General features: G+C 49.5%; 1 protein-coding gene across 22 annotated transcripts in view; it reads right to left on the bottom strand.

Annotated features, from left to right (window-relative positions):
• Positions 1–15,277, bottom strand: part of NDST2 (N-deacetylase and N-sulfotransferase 2) — a 259,472-nt gene that overhangs the window by 23,187 nt on the left and 221,008 nt on the right. For all 22 annotated transcript variants that reach the window (XM_039546522.1, XM_039546512.1, XM_039546500.1 and 19 more), the window contains 4 exons: positions 8,456–8,543; positions 7,957–8,111; positions 5,917–6,102; positions 5,155–5,283 (listed from right to left, as the gene is read on the bottom strand). In XM_039546522.1, coding sequence (XP_039402456.1) covers positions 5,155–5,283; positions 5,917–6,102; positions 7,957–8,082 — 441 coding nt within the window. In that variant the 5' untranslated portion in view covers positions 8,083–8,111; positions 8,456–8,543. The remainder of the gene's footprint in view (positions 1–5,154; positions 5,284–5,916; positions 6,103–7,956; positions 8,112–8,455; positions 8,544–15,277) is intronic.

The following is a 15,277-nucleotide window of genomic DNA, read 5'->3' as shown; positions in this document are numbered from 1 at the left end:
ACGTGGGCCACACTCAGGCAGGCTGGAAGCACCACAGAGGAGTGCAAAGAGGCTGTGCCCCCAGTCTGCTACGGATCACTGACAACGATGCGGGGCTGGCGGCTTTCTCCAAACACTGGGATGTCTCTATCAGCGGGGTCCGAGAGCAAAGCTCTGGGCTCCCTCTGCAAACAGAAGCAGTGAAGATGTGCTGATAGCACAGCCCTCCTCTGCTTGCAGGGATGAAGGGAAATGAGGGAGAAATACCCAGCAGAAGGAAAGATGCAATTCTGGAACAGCCTTCCGAAGGAAACAGTGGGGGCGAAGGACCTCCATGACTTTAAGATTAAGCTAGATAAGTTTATGGAGGGGATGGTATGATAGGATAACGGGCTTAGTCAATAGGTCAATTAAGTGCCACACTGGTAATTAGTACAATGGGTCAATGATAGGATATTGTTAGCCTTTTTCCAGAGGGTCTGGCTGGAGAGTCTTGCCTGCATGCTCGGGGTTCAGCTGACCGCCATATTTGGGGTCGGGAAGGAATTTTCCTCCAGGGTAGATTGGCAGTGGCCCTGGAGGTTTTTCGCCTTCCTCCGAAGCATGGGGCAGGGGTCGCTTGCTTAAGGAGTGGGTGGATCGGCTTATGTGGCCTGCATCTTGCAGGTGGTCAGACTAGATGATCATAATGGTCCCTTCTGATCTTGAATTCTATGATCCTATGAGATGCAAATACAGGAAGAGACTGAAGGGGTTCAGAGGAGCCTAGCGAGTCATAGTGGGGAGCCAAAGCCACAGTGCACGGTGCTCTGGGGACAGTTTTATTGGCTAGAAGATACCACAGCCCTTAAGAGATGCCACAGCGGTGCCTGCAGTGGGCAGCCAAGGCCTGGCTGTACTGCAGCGGGGCTCTTGGAAGGGTGGAGTTCACCTTACACCACACTGAGGGCACCAGATAATCTGAGAGACCACGAGTCACAGCCTCTGGGCGAGGCAGTGAGCTACAGAACTGAGCCTGTCCAGAGTGATGCTGATGCCAATGATACAAAGACTGACTCTCTGGACACAGGGGGCTTGGTTACACTGGAGAGTTGCAACGCTGGTGGTGGCTTTACAGCGCTGCAACTCACTCACCGTCCACACTTGCAAGGCACATACAGCGCTGTAGCTCCCTGGCTACAGCGCTGGCTGTACTTCACCTCTGCCTGGGGAATAACGACTGCAGCGCTGGTGCTGCAGCGCTGGGGTGCCAGTGTAAACAGTGAGTAATCTTGCTACACTGTAACTGACCTCCAGAATTTTCCCATAATGCTTTTAACTAAAGAACTCTCTTTGTTTTGTTATGATGCCTCTCTTTGTTTTGTTGTGAACTCGGGGCGCCCGGAGCTGCTTATCTAAAAAGCAAACACAGCTACTATTTGCTGTGAATGAGGCAGGCAGGGGGATGAATGTCCACAGCTAGTGTTTGCTTGAGGAGAGAAACAGCACAGGGGGGAGGAAGGGGGGAGTCCATCGGAGCAGCTGCTTATCTGGTCTGAAGGCTATTTGCATTTAAGAATGAATGAGGGGTGGGGGAAGTGGTCGGACTTTGCAAGGCAGGGAGCTGACACAGTGTCGGCTCCAAAAATCCACACTCTCTCTCTCCTCCAGGCTACCTGTCACACTCCACCCCACCCCCCTCTTTTGAAAAGCATGTTGCAGCCACTTGAACGCTGGGATAGCTGCCCATAATGCACCACTCCCAACACTGCTGCAAATGCTGCAAATGTGGCCACACTGCAGCGCTGGTAGCTGTGAGTGTGGCCACACTCCAGCGCTTTCCCTGCACAGCTGTACGAAGACAGCTTTAACTTCCAGCACTGCACACCTGCAAGTGTAGCCAAGCCCAGGCTTGTGTATATCCCTCTGCTGAAGGGGATAGATAAGGCGATGACAACTGTTAACGCAGGTGGATTTGCTGGCTGTGTAAAGGTAATGGCCTCAGTCTTGGTCAACACCTGACTTCACAGCTGAAAGCAGGAATCTTTACAGCTTAAGCTAGAAAGCCAGGCTGAGGCTGTGGAGCAGGTTCAGCAGGCTGCATAACACACACTGACCAGCTTGTTACAGGAACAGTTACATTACTGGTGGGTCAGTCACAGCCACACTCCCAGCCCTGCCTCTAGCTCCAAGTTTATGGAGGGGATGGTATGATAGGATAACGGGCTTAGTCAATAGGTCAATTAAGTGCCACACTGGTAATTAGCTGAGCTAAACAGGAGGAATAGAGGGCTGAATTTCCCACAGTTCTGCGTTCCAGCCAAGTCAGAGGGAGGTGCTGCAATCCAGACCCACAGGCCCCAGGAGCAGACAATGCACCAGAGGAACAGCAGTATCACTAGCGTATCTGACAAATCCTGCAAATCAAGTGAGGTGCCGAAGGATGGGAGAAGGGATCCTATGGCTCCCACCTGTCTGCTGGACAAAGGTAACCCAGTAACCCCTGGTCTCTCAGCCTGACTTCCACCACAGGCAGTATTGGAAACAGGAGTGCAAGTAGCGTGGTACCCTCCTGTACGCAGTAACCGCAAGAGATTTTTAGCGGGTACGGGGTACCAGAAAGACTTGGGGCTAGCCCCCACCACTCCGGAGGGGGGGTGGGGCTGCGCTCTGCTCCTCAGAGGAGCAGACAGCAGCTAGGGAGGGCATTCATTCTTTATATGGCTTTAATAACCACAATACATATGCTAACAAACTTAAACAAAGGCTTTGTTTAAGTTTGTTAGCATACGTATTGTGCTGTTAAGTTGGTCAGGGGTCCTTAAGAGGGGAAGGGTGGGGAGACAGGGGGACGGAAGGTGTTTAAACTGTATTTTTTATTCTGTTTCTCCCCATTGGTCTGAATTATCCATGACTTCCATACTGTATCACATCAGGTCCAAATCATTAGAGGAGTGCCTCTGCCTGCACTGACCAGAGGATGTTTGGATTCTGATGTCAGCCCAGTTCTGCAGCCTTACAGGAATCAGGTGTTGTCCCCAGCGTACACAGAATTCTTCTTTGCAGCCAAACTAGTCTAACATGCATTTTGTTAACTGGAACTGGAGCAGCAAAACAAAGAAAACAAATGCCTCATTTTCCAGCTTTGTGGGTGAGAGAACTGTAAGTCAAGATTATAATGCTGGACACTGACTGTCTTAAACCAGCTGCCTCAGGAATCTGACAAGAACTTTGCTGAAAATATGTTCCTCATCTTAGCAACAGAGCTAAGACTTATCACACATCTGCCCACATTTATTCGAATGAAGCTCCTTCTGATCTGACAGCTCAGGCATTGTCAGAACAATTTACATCCAGAACAATTTACAAACTTGGAACCTAATTCTGTAAACCCTTAATCATTTGATCAATCCCACTGAAGACAGTGGGACTATTTGCATGGCTATGGACCTCTTTTGTAGACTGGTAAGAGTTTCAGGAGTTTGTTCCCATAAAGGAAGTTGAATCCCCCATTGAAATGCAATGTTTAGGTACAATACCATAAAGCAGTTTAGGATACAGTTCTACTTAAAATTTGTCTTTTAATAAGTCAGACATATGCTGAAATGGCTCCTAACCCAACTCCCATATTCCATATAAACAAACCGAATATTACATATTTGTGGGGAAAGTGAGTAGTTAAGCATGTTGATGTTTGTATGTACAAAGAGGGGTGTCGGAGGAGACAGGGAGAGCGCGACGGGGGCCCGGGCTGGGCAGAATCACATGGAGGTTCACGTGAGGCGGTCACGTGCCCCCCCTTGTGTCCCTCCCATAAGTGCAGTACCAGCAAGAAATGATTTCTACTTGCACCACTGACTGGAAACCACAGGCCGGGAGTCTGTTTGCGGGTGACTGAAGGAGGGGAACAGCCAGCGTGGGTTGGTGCTTTGCGCGTTAGGACACAGTCATCTGGTCACCACTTTTTACATAACAAAACTACCCTCTTGGATAGAGAGGGGGAGCCCGGTGGATTGTGATCTCTGGATTTCAGCAAGGCCTTTGGCCCAGCGGTGCCCTCACTCCCAATGCAGACACTGGAACAGACAGAAACGGGTAGGGAAGATGAGCTGAAATGATCCAAGGGACCAGAGAATGATGAATTTATGAGAGAAGATGAGAGTAATGATGATGGTTCCCCTTAAGCTAGGGGTCGAAAATACAATAACTCTGACTGGATAATAATACCCACACCAAAACAGGACACTTCTAGGGGACAGGAGGAGTAAACTGGTTTAAGTTTAACGAAGGAAATTAGGGAAGATCTTTGGACCCGAGACCAATGTGACACACTCACTAGGTATCTGTAAGGAAAGAGAATGCCTGGGAAGTTTCGCAAGGGAGTGATAGACCAAGGGATGTACTAGGAAATGCAAGGCCCCTTCGGCTGCCTCCTTCTCAATTTTCTGAACCTGACAGTCTGAGCGCACTGTCTCTCCGTTTATTTTGCTGGATTTAAAAGAATAGAGGCGGGAAAGCCCCCAGCCGCCATCCGCAGCAGAAATCTGGGAAGAGACTGGAGAGTGCAAAGACAGTGCATTACTCAGGAGTTTGCTGGAGCCAGGCAGTGCGGGGCGGGGAGGGACGGGGGGGGGCAGGAAAGAGCTGTGTCAGACCTGGAGCTCCTGAAAATGCCTCAGGCAGGATAGCAGCATCGCAGGAAAAACTGTTTCACATGTATCCAAGTTTCAAGGAAATGGATGGGGGGGAACGACACACACATCCAGAGGAGGATTTGTCACAGTACCTGGAGACAAGTCAAATGCAGCCAGATGCACAAGCAATAAAGGGAGCTAAGGACTTTTGGCTCAGCAATTCGCTGGGGGAAGACTGCAGCACAGGTAATAGGAGCTCCAGTGTCTGGCTGGGCTCAGCACACCAGCCCCTTCTTCCAATCCTGTGCTTGGAGAGGTTTGCCCTGGCTGACCCTGAACTCTGATACAAATTGACAGGGGACAAAAGGGCAGCAGAGTTTGCCAAGAATCCCCCTAAGCAACAAGGGCTGCTTTAGCCTTCTCTGTCCAGGTGAGCGGCTGCCCTCCCCTTCCTCCAGCTCTGCTCTTCCACTCTAGGCAAACCTTGCGTATGAGGGCCTCCACCCCCGCACTCTCCATGGACACTGACAACGGGCCTTGCTTTCCACGCTGGCAAGCTTACTGGGTTCAGAAGCACTGTCAGGAAGAGTTCACCGCCCCGAATGCTTTTGTCCAACTCCTTGGAGCCCCCAGGATATTCGTTGTAGAAAATGGTGTGAGTAAAAAGCCCACACGTCTGTCGAGGCAGCACCTAGTGGAGCCGGAGAGAGGAAACATTAGAGAGGAAGCTGAGAGCATGTGCATGGGTGTGTCAAGGCAGCACCCTACAGAATGATCTGGAGAGGACATTACGAGCGAGGGACCCAGAGCATCACAAGTTTACAGGATTCAGACATTCCCCTCATTCACTTGCTCATCCTGCTCTGAGTAACGGCGCAGGGGGTTAGTGGGATCTCAGCTTCCTGCTAGCGTGCATGGTTCTCCACCACATTCCCACAGGGGCTGACCCATCCATCCAACACACAGGTCAGGGCAGGTGCTGCAGACATGCCTCCTCAGAAAGAGCCCTGGAGAGGAGGAGTTGGCTCCTGCAGAGATGGTGCTTTCATGGGCCCGGGATGCATGGCTTTGTAGACACATACTTGCTGGTGTTTGGGAGTTTTCATTCTAAAACCTCACATACCGTAGCCTCTGCACTGCACTGAAGCACAACAACGGGCTCTTCTTCAGCTTTGATGGATGGTTTCGGGAAGGTTCAGCACTCAAGGTACTGGGTGGAGCTTCTCAACACTGGTCACCTAGAAGCCTCCCTCAGCTGACTGCTGCCATAGTTCCTCCTAGAACTAACCCAAAGGGCTCCACTCTCCCAGCTGGTAACACTCACCATGATGCCGTTATGGATGAACCCTCGCCGGTACCGGGCGGGCCGCAGGTGAGGATACTCCTCAGTGCTGGTCACCTGGATGCCCCAGATGGATTTCCAGGCCTCATAGAGCTGCGTATGGATGGGATAAACTCCAGAATGATGGGGGGCCACAGCATAGCCCAAGTCCGTGGGGATCCCATGTTCCTGGAAGCAAAACACAGCTTTCTCTCAGTATTTAACTCCCCATTGTCCTTCATGAGAAGCACAGCAGTGCGAGCAGTCTCCTCAGGGACCCTGTGTGAAATGGGAAGCTCTGAGTGCTGCCAGAATCTATCCACACAGGTAGCAAAAGTGCTTATACATCAACCAGGGCATTCAGCGCTGCAGCAGCTGCTCAACAGCCACGGGTCACACGGGGCTGTGACAAAACAGACTAATTCATCAGCCTGACCTCAGCCCCATCGGTTACAACGGCCAAACCAATCAGTGCTGCTGAAGAGGCAAATCCCGCTCCTATGCTGTCCAGAGGAGCGTCACCAGAGCAGAAAAGCAAAACCGTGCCTGTCAAGTGTGGAGGGAAGGGAAGATGCAAGTTGGCTCTGTCTTCAGGAGAGTAATGCTAGGGGCAGCAGGGAGCAAGGGGGCTGTTCAGAGTGGATCGGGGACTTGGAGCCAGATATTACATCAAATCAACAGGAAAAATTTGAATTTCATGGCTAGAAATTCATTGAATGGTTCTGGTAATGACAGGAATTAGGACACCTTTGCCCTGGTGGTTTACAATACACCCGGGGCCCCCTGACGGAGTCACAGCCTGTCAGGCTCATTGGCTAGGGCAGGGGTAGGCAACCTGCGGCACACAAGCTGATTTTCAGTGGCACTCACACTGACCGGGTCCTGGCCACTGGTCTGGGGGGGGAGGGGGAAGGCTCAGCATTTTAATTTAATTTTAAATGAAGCTTCTTAAACATTTTAAAAACCTTATTTGCTTTACATACAACAATAGTTTAGTTATAGATTATAGACTTATAGAAAGAGACCTTCTAAAAATGTTAAAATGTATTACTGGCACGCAAAACCTTAAATCTGAGTGAATAAATGAAGACTCGGCACACCACTTCTGAAAGGTTGCCGACCCCTGGGCTAGGGTATTCTATATTAAGTGTGTTTAATTGCTCTCTGAGTTTTGTATCTCTTTGCAACGGACGGCCACGTTTCTGGGCCTGTGTCTGAAAGAAAATAAAATCAGATATTTAAGTGGGGAAGAAAAGAGGTGAACTGTCTCATTGTGGTAGCTGTGCTCTGAGGTTAGGAGCACCCATGCTACCCAGAGTCAAGAGGTCCAGTGACCTGGGCATGAAACAACAGGCTCTTAATCCAATGGGGCTTGGCTTATAACTAATAAACCCATAGCATGGGCTGAAGAGAGGCTTGTTTTCAAAGGAATCTGCAGATGTTTCACTCCCATGCCCTGTGCTCTGAGTATTAAGCATATGTGGCCCCAGCAGCCCAGGACTTTCCAGATAGTCCTCTCCCTCCACTTGATAACAGGGAACTTCCCTTAAACTGAAGTGACTCTCTGGGAGGCCAGTGTTTCTACCTTGAGCACCCTATACTACTGATCAGTTGAGGGTAATGCACACGTGGCCCCTGAAAAACCTCAATGAAGCAATAAGGACAGAGCAGGAAATGCTTCTTTACAGTCAGAGTTTGTACCATACTTTGAATTGGATAGTAGAAGCAGCACCAGAATGACTCAGCAGCCAGTGCCCCATGCCCACACCCAGCACAGCGTTGGGAGCCATGCTTTGTAATGAGCCACACACTGGTGCACAAGTCCCAGGACACACGTTCCCTGGGCACTAATGCTGGGTGTAATACTTTCAGGCAGTAGGGACCATGCACCAGGCCAGGGATTCACACTCAGCTTTCCAATCCACCAGGATTACCACATTAGTGCCTGGGCTCAGCAGGAGCCAAGCACCCATTCCAGGGTGGATGCTTTGGGATTTTGAAGCAAAGTGAATAAACCTATGGACCATCGACGTCACCTCTTACCAGTGCAAACTGCTTGTTGAGCTTCATCTGCTCAGCCAACACAGTGACATTGTGGAAGAGGTGAGGCTGCATGTGACTCCACATGTGCGGGAACCACCAGAACTCCTTCCTGTGTTTAAGTAGCATGTCATCACCTTCATCTTCCTCATCTGTACCTGCAGGGAACAGAAGGTCCATAGCAGGAGGGTGGTCAGCGACCTGAGGCAGAGGCTAATCTCTTGTAATTCAACACTGGCAGCCCCCTGAGACATCCTGCATTAGTTTTACACACACCTGCCATACTCAGGGTGCTGCCAATACCACCATCCTGCTGGAGGCAGCCCCAGTATGCTCAGTTCACAAGAGCTGAAGGAAATGATTCGATCAGACAGACAGCATTTTAGAACCACAGGCTGTTCCCAGACCTCAATCCACTGCTGGGGAGCTGTGCTACACTATGGGACACTGCAACCAGAGGACACAGACTCAGGGGAATGTTAGGTGGGTGGAAGGAGCTTACCTGTGTGGTAGAATTTCCCAGAGAAGCCCAAGTTGAAAGTGAAATTGGGGACTAATGTTCTTAGCTTGTTCTGAGTGTTCAGGAGAGCCTGTTCGAATGGAACGGGAGAAAGAAAGATTCACATTCAATTGCTCAGTCACATCTCTGCTTTGCTGCATCCAGTTCAGTTCTGGAAGGAGGTAAAGTAGCATGGAATCCTGTTGTCCTCCATTGTGGCAAGGCACCGTAGCCCCTGGAGCAGTGGTTCTGAACCCGTGGACCAGTCAGCACACAGCTGAGGCCCATGTGACATCCTCAGGGCCATACAGGTATTGTATATATAGTATGGATGTGGCCCCCATAACACAGAGAGCTGCATATGCAGCCACAATGGTAAATAGATTGAAAACCACTGCCCTGGAGTGAACCATGAAGCAGGACCATGCCACGGAGGAATTTCCTCAATTCCACCCAGAGGGACCCCATCCCGCTTCTCTACATGAGGGATGGACTACGCTCCATTACATGGAGTCTAGTCTTATCTGCTGCATGACCATGTCAGCCCAAAGGCCACAATCAAGTGATGCCCCTCTTGTCCACGGTCTCAAAACCACTGAAATGGATGTGAAACGCCTGTTCTGAGACAGAGAAGGGCAACAAATCCCACCTCCCCATTGCAGCTTCTTAAGGCATCTCAGGCCCAACATCAAGGCTCCCCCTCCTCACCCCTCCTAAGCTGTCCGGGACCATGTTGTTGAGTTCCCACCCCAGAGCAGGCTAATGGAAGGCAAGTTTCTGTGCACTCTGCTGGGTCGGGCTCTCGAGGGTGGAGAGACAAAGGGGGAGAATTCAGTGCTACTGCAGGGATGAACATAAGGGAGTGCTCTCTGCTTTAAAAGGGACCCAGAGCCCACAGCATCACTCGTGACGGGATACTGGATATACTGCTGGGGCGGGCCCTTCCCAGGTGACCCTGCCACCAGCGACATGCTTCAGAGTGCGTTGTTCATAGAATCATAGAATATCAGGGTTGGAGATGACCTCAGGAGGTCATCTAGTCCAGCCCCTGCTCAAAGCAGGACCAATTACCAACTAAATCATCCCAGCCAGGGCTTTGTCTAGCCTGACCTTAAAAACCTCTAAGGATGGATATTCCACCACCTCCCTAGATAACCCATTCTGGTGCTTCACCACCCTCCCAATGAAAAAGTTTTTCCTAATATCCAACCTAAACCTCCCCCACTGCAACTAGAGACCATTACTCCTTGTTCTGTCATCTGGTGCCACTGAGAACAGTCTAGCTCCATTCTCTTTGGAACCCCCTTTCAGGTAGTTGAAAGCAGCTATCAAATCCCCCCTCATTCTTCTCTTCTGCAGACTAAACAATCCCAGTTCCCTCAGACTCTCCTCATAAGTCATGTGCTCCAGCCCCTTAATCATTTTTGTTGCCCTCTGCTGGACTCTTTTCAATTTTTCCACATCCTTCTTGTAGTGTGGGGCCCAAAACTGGACACAGTACTCCAGATGAGGCCTCACCAACAACAAATAGAGGGGAATGATCACGTCCCTCGATCTGCTGGCAATGCCCCTACTTATACAGCCCAAAATGCCATTAGCCTTCTTGACAGCAAGGGCACACTGTCAACTCATATCCAGCTTCTTGTCCACTGTAACCCCTAGGTCCTTTTCTTCAGAATTTCTGCCTAGCCACTCGGTCCCTAGTCTGTAGCAGTGCATGGGATTCTTCCGTCCTAAGAGCAAGACTCTGCACTTGTCCTTGTTGAACCTCATCAGATTTCTTTTGGCCCAATCTTCCAATTTGTCTAGGTCCCTCTGTATGCTATCCCTACCCTCCAGCGTATCTACCACTCCTCCCAGTTTAGTGTCATCTGCAAAGTTACTGAGGGTGCAGTCCGCACCATCCTCCAGATCATTAATGAAGATATTGAACAAAACCGGCCCCAGGACCGACCCTTGGGGCACTCTGCTGGATATCGGCTGCCAACTAGACATGGAGCCATTGATCACTACCCATTGAGCCTGACAATCATGAAGCTCCCTCTCAGTGCATTTCTTAATCAACAGGGACCAGGCAGGAGTGCTGGAACAGGTGAATTAGGAGCTGCCTGGTGACGGAGATGGCCTAGTCCCAGGCAGTTATTTACATTTTAATAGCTTTTCTAAAAAGAGACAGATCAGTGACTGCACCAAGGTGAAGGTGGTGACCTAGCAATAGCAGACTTGGGCTAAATGCTAATGCACATGGAGCGTGCACACAGCTCCTCTGGGCCACAGGCACAGAGCAGAAGATCTCTCTGCATCAGCAACATTTCACAAGTTCCTAGGAGTGTTGGAGAGCACATCGGGGTGCCTCACCATGGCTCATGCCACATGGGACATTGGTAAGGCACACTGGTTCTCCAGGTGGTAAAAATCACATCCACAAAGAGTTTGTGCCATAGAGGGACCACGCATTTAGAAACCAACTGGCATGCATGCAAATCACTGCAATTATAGTTATTTCCAAGGGATGCCTAGTGCGCAGTGCTTGTGCCACTAACTCAGTAGCTCATGCTGACTGGCAGAATGAATTTCTGCCTCCTCCCACCTGCTGTGCACACACATCCCTTGGAGAGGGAGGGTAAGTGCTGGAAGATGTAGGAGTTTATTATCTGAGCCCTCCAGCATGAGCTCTTCAGTGCAAACCTATAAACTGTGTTCACTGGGCTAGGAAAAATTCCTCCTTCCTTCTCGCATGCGCTTCTTGGTGAGAGCTAAGAGGAGGAAGGAAATGGGCTCTTAGTGCTGGCTGGTGACACAGGGCAGGGTGCTGATCATCGTCACCATATTGATTATTTCTGGAGTGCCAATGATGCGCTTGAAGCTGCCCAAGAGCCTGCACTAACCCAGCCACCCAACTCCTTTCTAGCCAAGAGGCTGCTGGCCTCTCTCCTCCAGCACAAAAGGCCAGAAATTTCAGCTCCCCCTCCTCACTCAGATGTAAATGGCAACAAATGCGTAATCAGCCTGGGACAAAAAGTAAGACCAATAGTAACGGCTAGGCTCCAATCCCCACTGTGCTCATGGGACTATCCTATTCCTAATCCCCCAAGGGAACCGATGTGTTAGGGGAAACATGGCCTATGGAACCTACTGTAAGGGCTAGTTTACACTAGAAGTGCTAAAGCGGTGCAGCTGCACCACATCTGGTGAAGATGCTCTATGCCTATTGGAGAGAGCTCTCCTGTTAGCATAATATAAAACCGCCTCCGTGAGCGTGTCAGCAGGAGATATAGCACTGACCACACCGATGCTGAGGTCAGTGTAACTCACATCACTTTGGGGTGTCTGATTCACAGCCTTGAGCTACATAACCTGTAGTGTAGATAAGCCCTAAATTCATCCAGTGCTTTGGAAAGATTCAGCCTGGCTGTTCTGGGACTAAAGGCTTCACAGGACAGGGCACCACGGGCAATGGCCTTGCAAGGGTGAATCTCCATACCTGCTCTGTGTCTGTGGTTTGGACACCTGGTTCACCAGGATTAGACTGAGATCCCCAACTCATTTCACACAGGCCACTCACTACACATCGTTCAGAGCAACAGCTTTCGGTCACACCAACCAAATGAACAAGGGGAGGCCATTCCTGTGCTACTCGGCTGCATCTGCCCCAGTAACCTAGCCGTGAAAAGCTCCACCTTTATTACCATCTCCAGAGCCACCCTCCTTTCTCTGTGGGAGTGAAAGAGCTACTCCTGTTTGCTGGGAAGGTGAGAGAGAAGAGAGGAGGCTAAGGAGCTTAACATTCGTCTGCAGAGGGAGGTTTAAAGCCTGGCTTGGGTTACCAGGACAACACTTCTGTCAGCTAATAAATCCTAAATAACCCTGCTTCAGCGTGGGCAGCAAGTCTATTGCTTAAAGAGAGGCACCCTGGGGAAGAGGTGGGGCAAAGGGAGCCCAGGAACTCAGACTATGGAGAGTATTATTTTGCTTTCTGGGCAAGTCTGTTCTTAATGCTGTGCTAGACCTTCTACAGACTACTGGTCCTTCGTAAGAGCTCACTCAGAAAACAGCACCACACAGGTTCAATCCCACTCACACAACTCCCCGCTGGGCAGGATAAGAGAAATGATAGGAAACAACTAGGGCCTGCAGTGGAAATTCCTCCAACCTTCTCCTGATGAGCTGATACCCTAGTCAGGAAAGATGAGTGTGGGGGGAAGATGGTGTTTGTAATGGAAGGGAGAGAGTATGAGGACTGGCAGGCAGGAGACCTGGGCTCTAGTCCCATCCCTGCCACTCACTCAGTTTATTTTCCCTCCCTATACTCACCTCTTAGGGGTGCTGTGAGCTGTAGTTCATTACCAAGTGCTCTGAGATGCTTGGAGGAAAGGTGCCAGAGACGGGCACAGTGATATATTTACTAGCACATGAAGTAACCAGACAACTGCAGGCAGGTCCTCAGCCCCAAACTCTGCTCACATGACACTGAACTTCGTCTGCTACTCACTCTATACCCCCAAGAAACTGCCAGCTTCCTCAGCTGGTGGGAAAGGGGGAGCCTACCTGTAGTCCTGGCTCTTCTTTTCAGCAGCCTGACCACAAGCCAGAAAACCTCCTCTGGATTCCAGCAAACTCAGACCTAGCCTTATTTTTGCTCTGAACCCCTTGGAGAGCTCTGAGTATCTCTATTTACCACCATTTGAAGGCTCCTACTGGAATGTAATAATCCTGCTCTTTAGCTGGCCAAAAGGGCCACTGTTGGCTAACAAGCAGTGCTGGCTCCAGGAAACAAGAGATTGGGTTTCAAGTGCAGCTCACTACCATTAACTCACCAGGCCAGCCATCCAACCTACCTTACAATTGCTATAATCTGATGGAGAATGTCCTCCAGATTCTAAGGCCTGATTTTTCAGATGTCTCAATCCAGCCTGTAATTTAGCTCCAACAATCAGCTGAGAGAACAAAACTGCAGGCACAAGCAATGGATACCTAAATTCCACCACCCAGATTTGTATGCACAATCAAGAGGATGTCTAAATTCTATCACTTGGGCTGCAATTAATTACCCTCACAACTAGGGGGCTTTAAAAATTATCCTAGGGCCCTAAATATTTATTTAAAAACACACACATTGGAAAGAAATTAAAAGAAAAGCCCCCATATTGGTGTGACCCTTTTAAAATAAAGTCTGCATGCGCCCACTGCTGGCTCTGCAGAAGAATGCACCCACAATCACTACAAACTCCTGATGCTGCTAGTGCACAGACACAGCCCTTTCTATGGGGGTTAGGAATTCTGGGGGAGGAGACAAATTAGCCCTCACTGTATTTTGTTCCATGTGGCTATTTAAGCCGCCAATCCTTTTCTAACATGGCATTATGGTCCTAGACATCACAGTGTTATATGGCTGAACAGTCCTTTATATGACTGGGCCTTTTTTAGATGTAAAATGTTTCACTGAATAGAGATTTTCACTATTCAGCACAAACCCCCCCCCCCCCCACACACACACACACAAGAAGAGAGAAAAGAAAGATGAAAGGAGACAGGTAAGGAACGGGTATGGGGGTGGGGGGGGGGGGAGAAGAAGAAAGAAACAACAAGGCTGAAGGGGAAAGAATGTGCAGAAGAAACAATAGAGGAGTCCACACAGAGAAAAGCAGGAGGGAAGAAAGCAGAGCGCCCAGCTCGGCTCTGAGCTGCTGACAATCCTGGCATACTTGCACACAGGACAGACTCCTTTGTGTAGAAATTGCGCCCATGGCAACTGGACTGCATCTACTTTGGCAATTTTCTGCAGTTTTCCCACTGTTGCTCCAGCACTGGGTGCAGCTCAAACAGTGCTAGCAACTGTGAAAGCACTGGTGCAGACAGAGTCCAAGCACCAACGCTAGCACCAAGGGGAGAATTGCTAAATATTCTGTTTAGGTAAGGACAGATCGTAGGATTCAAAGGGGCAAGTGCCAGGATGCCCCAGCCACCCTCGAAAGGAATTCAAATGACTGTCCTTCTATCTACCTTCACTGGTGAAGTGCAATCATTGGCCTACACCAACAGCTAAGCTACCAGACTCACCAAACAAGACTGCTCACCAAATGACTAGACAACTTGTGTTCTTTTAGAGGTGATCTGCAAAGACGCAAACAGACTTGTGGGTTTGGTTTTGGTTTTTTTGGGAGGTGCTTATTTGTGGTACATAAGGAGGGCCTGAAAGGATTGGGGAGGTTAGATAGAAAAACAGGGTTCTGTTATATTAGAAATATCTTGCCTTGACTTCCAGTTTGGCTGGCAGATTCTGTGGCAGATGGGAGCACTAGCAGGATTATGGATTCACAAGAGATTGAAAACTGAACAAGTGAGAGGTGAAGGGATTCTCTGAACGCTGGGAAAACTTTTTTGTTTTTGTTGTTGACTATGTAACTCCAATTCCTGACAAACACTTGGGAGAAAAGTTCACCCTATGAAAGGTCCACCCCAGCTTTAACTGAAGGTTGAGAATGCTCCCATGCCAATTTTTCAGCAAGAACTAGTCATCAAGGGCTAATATTTATAACATACAAACAAGCAGGTTTTTTTTTTTTAAAAAAAGAAAACATTCCCTCTGCCCAAGTCACCTATAACTGGCACACATTTGGCCAAGAAACATGGAGGGTTTTCATCCTCCCTGGGATCTACAGAGTTCCTTGAATATAGATCTGTGAACTGAAACAGCCTGGCTGAAACAGCAGTAATCTCTGGGACCTGAAGCAACGTTCACTTCCCAATCTGCCGTCCCTATCCGCTGTCACCTAATCTAAACTTTAAAATAAAGAGCTGTGGTGGTGCAGTAATGTCCCTGAA

This window comes from Mauremys reevesii, linkage group 7 (assembly GCF_016161935.1).
Source record: "Mauremys reevesii isolate NIE-2019 linkage group 7, ASM1616193v1, whole genome shotgun sequence".
Classification (NCBI taxonomy): domain Eukaryota; kingdom Metazoa; phylum Chordata; order Testudines; family Geoemydidae; genus Mauremys; species Mauremys reevesii.
This window is presented reverse-complemented; position numbering and strand designations above follow the sequence as displayed.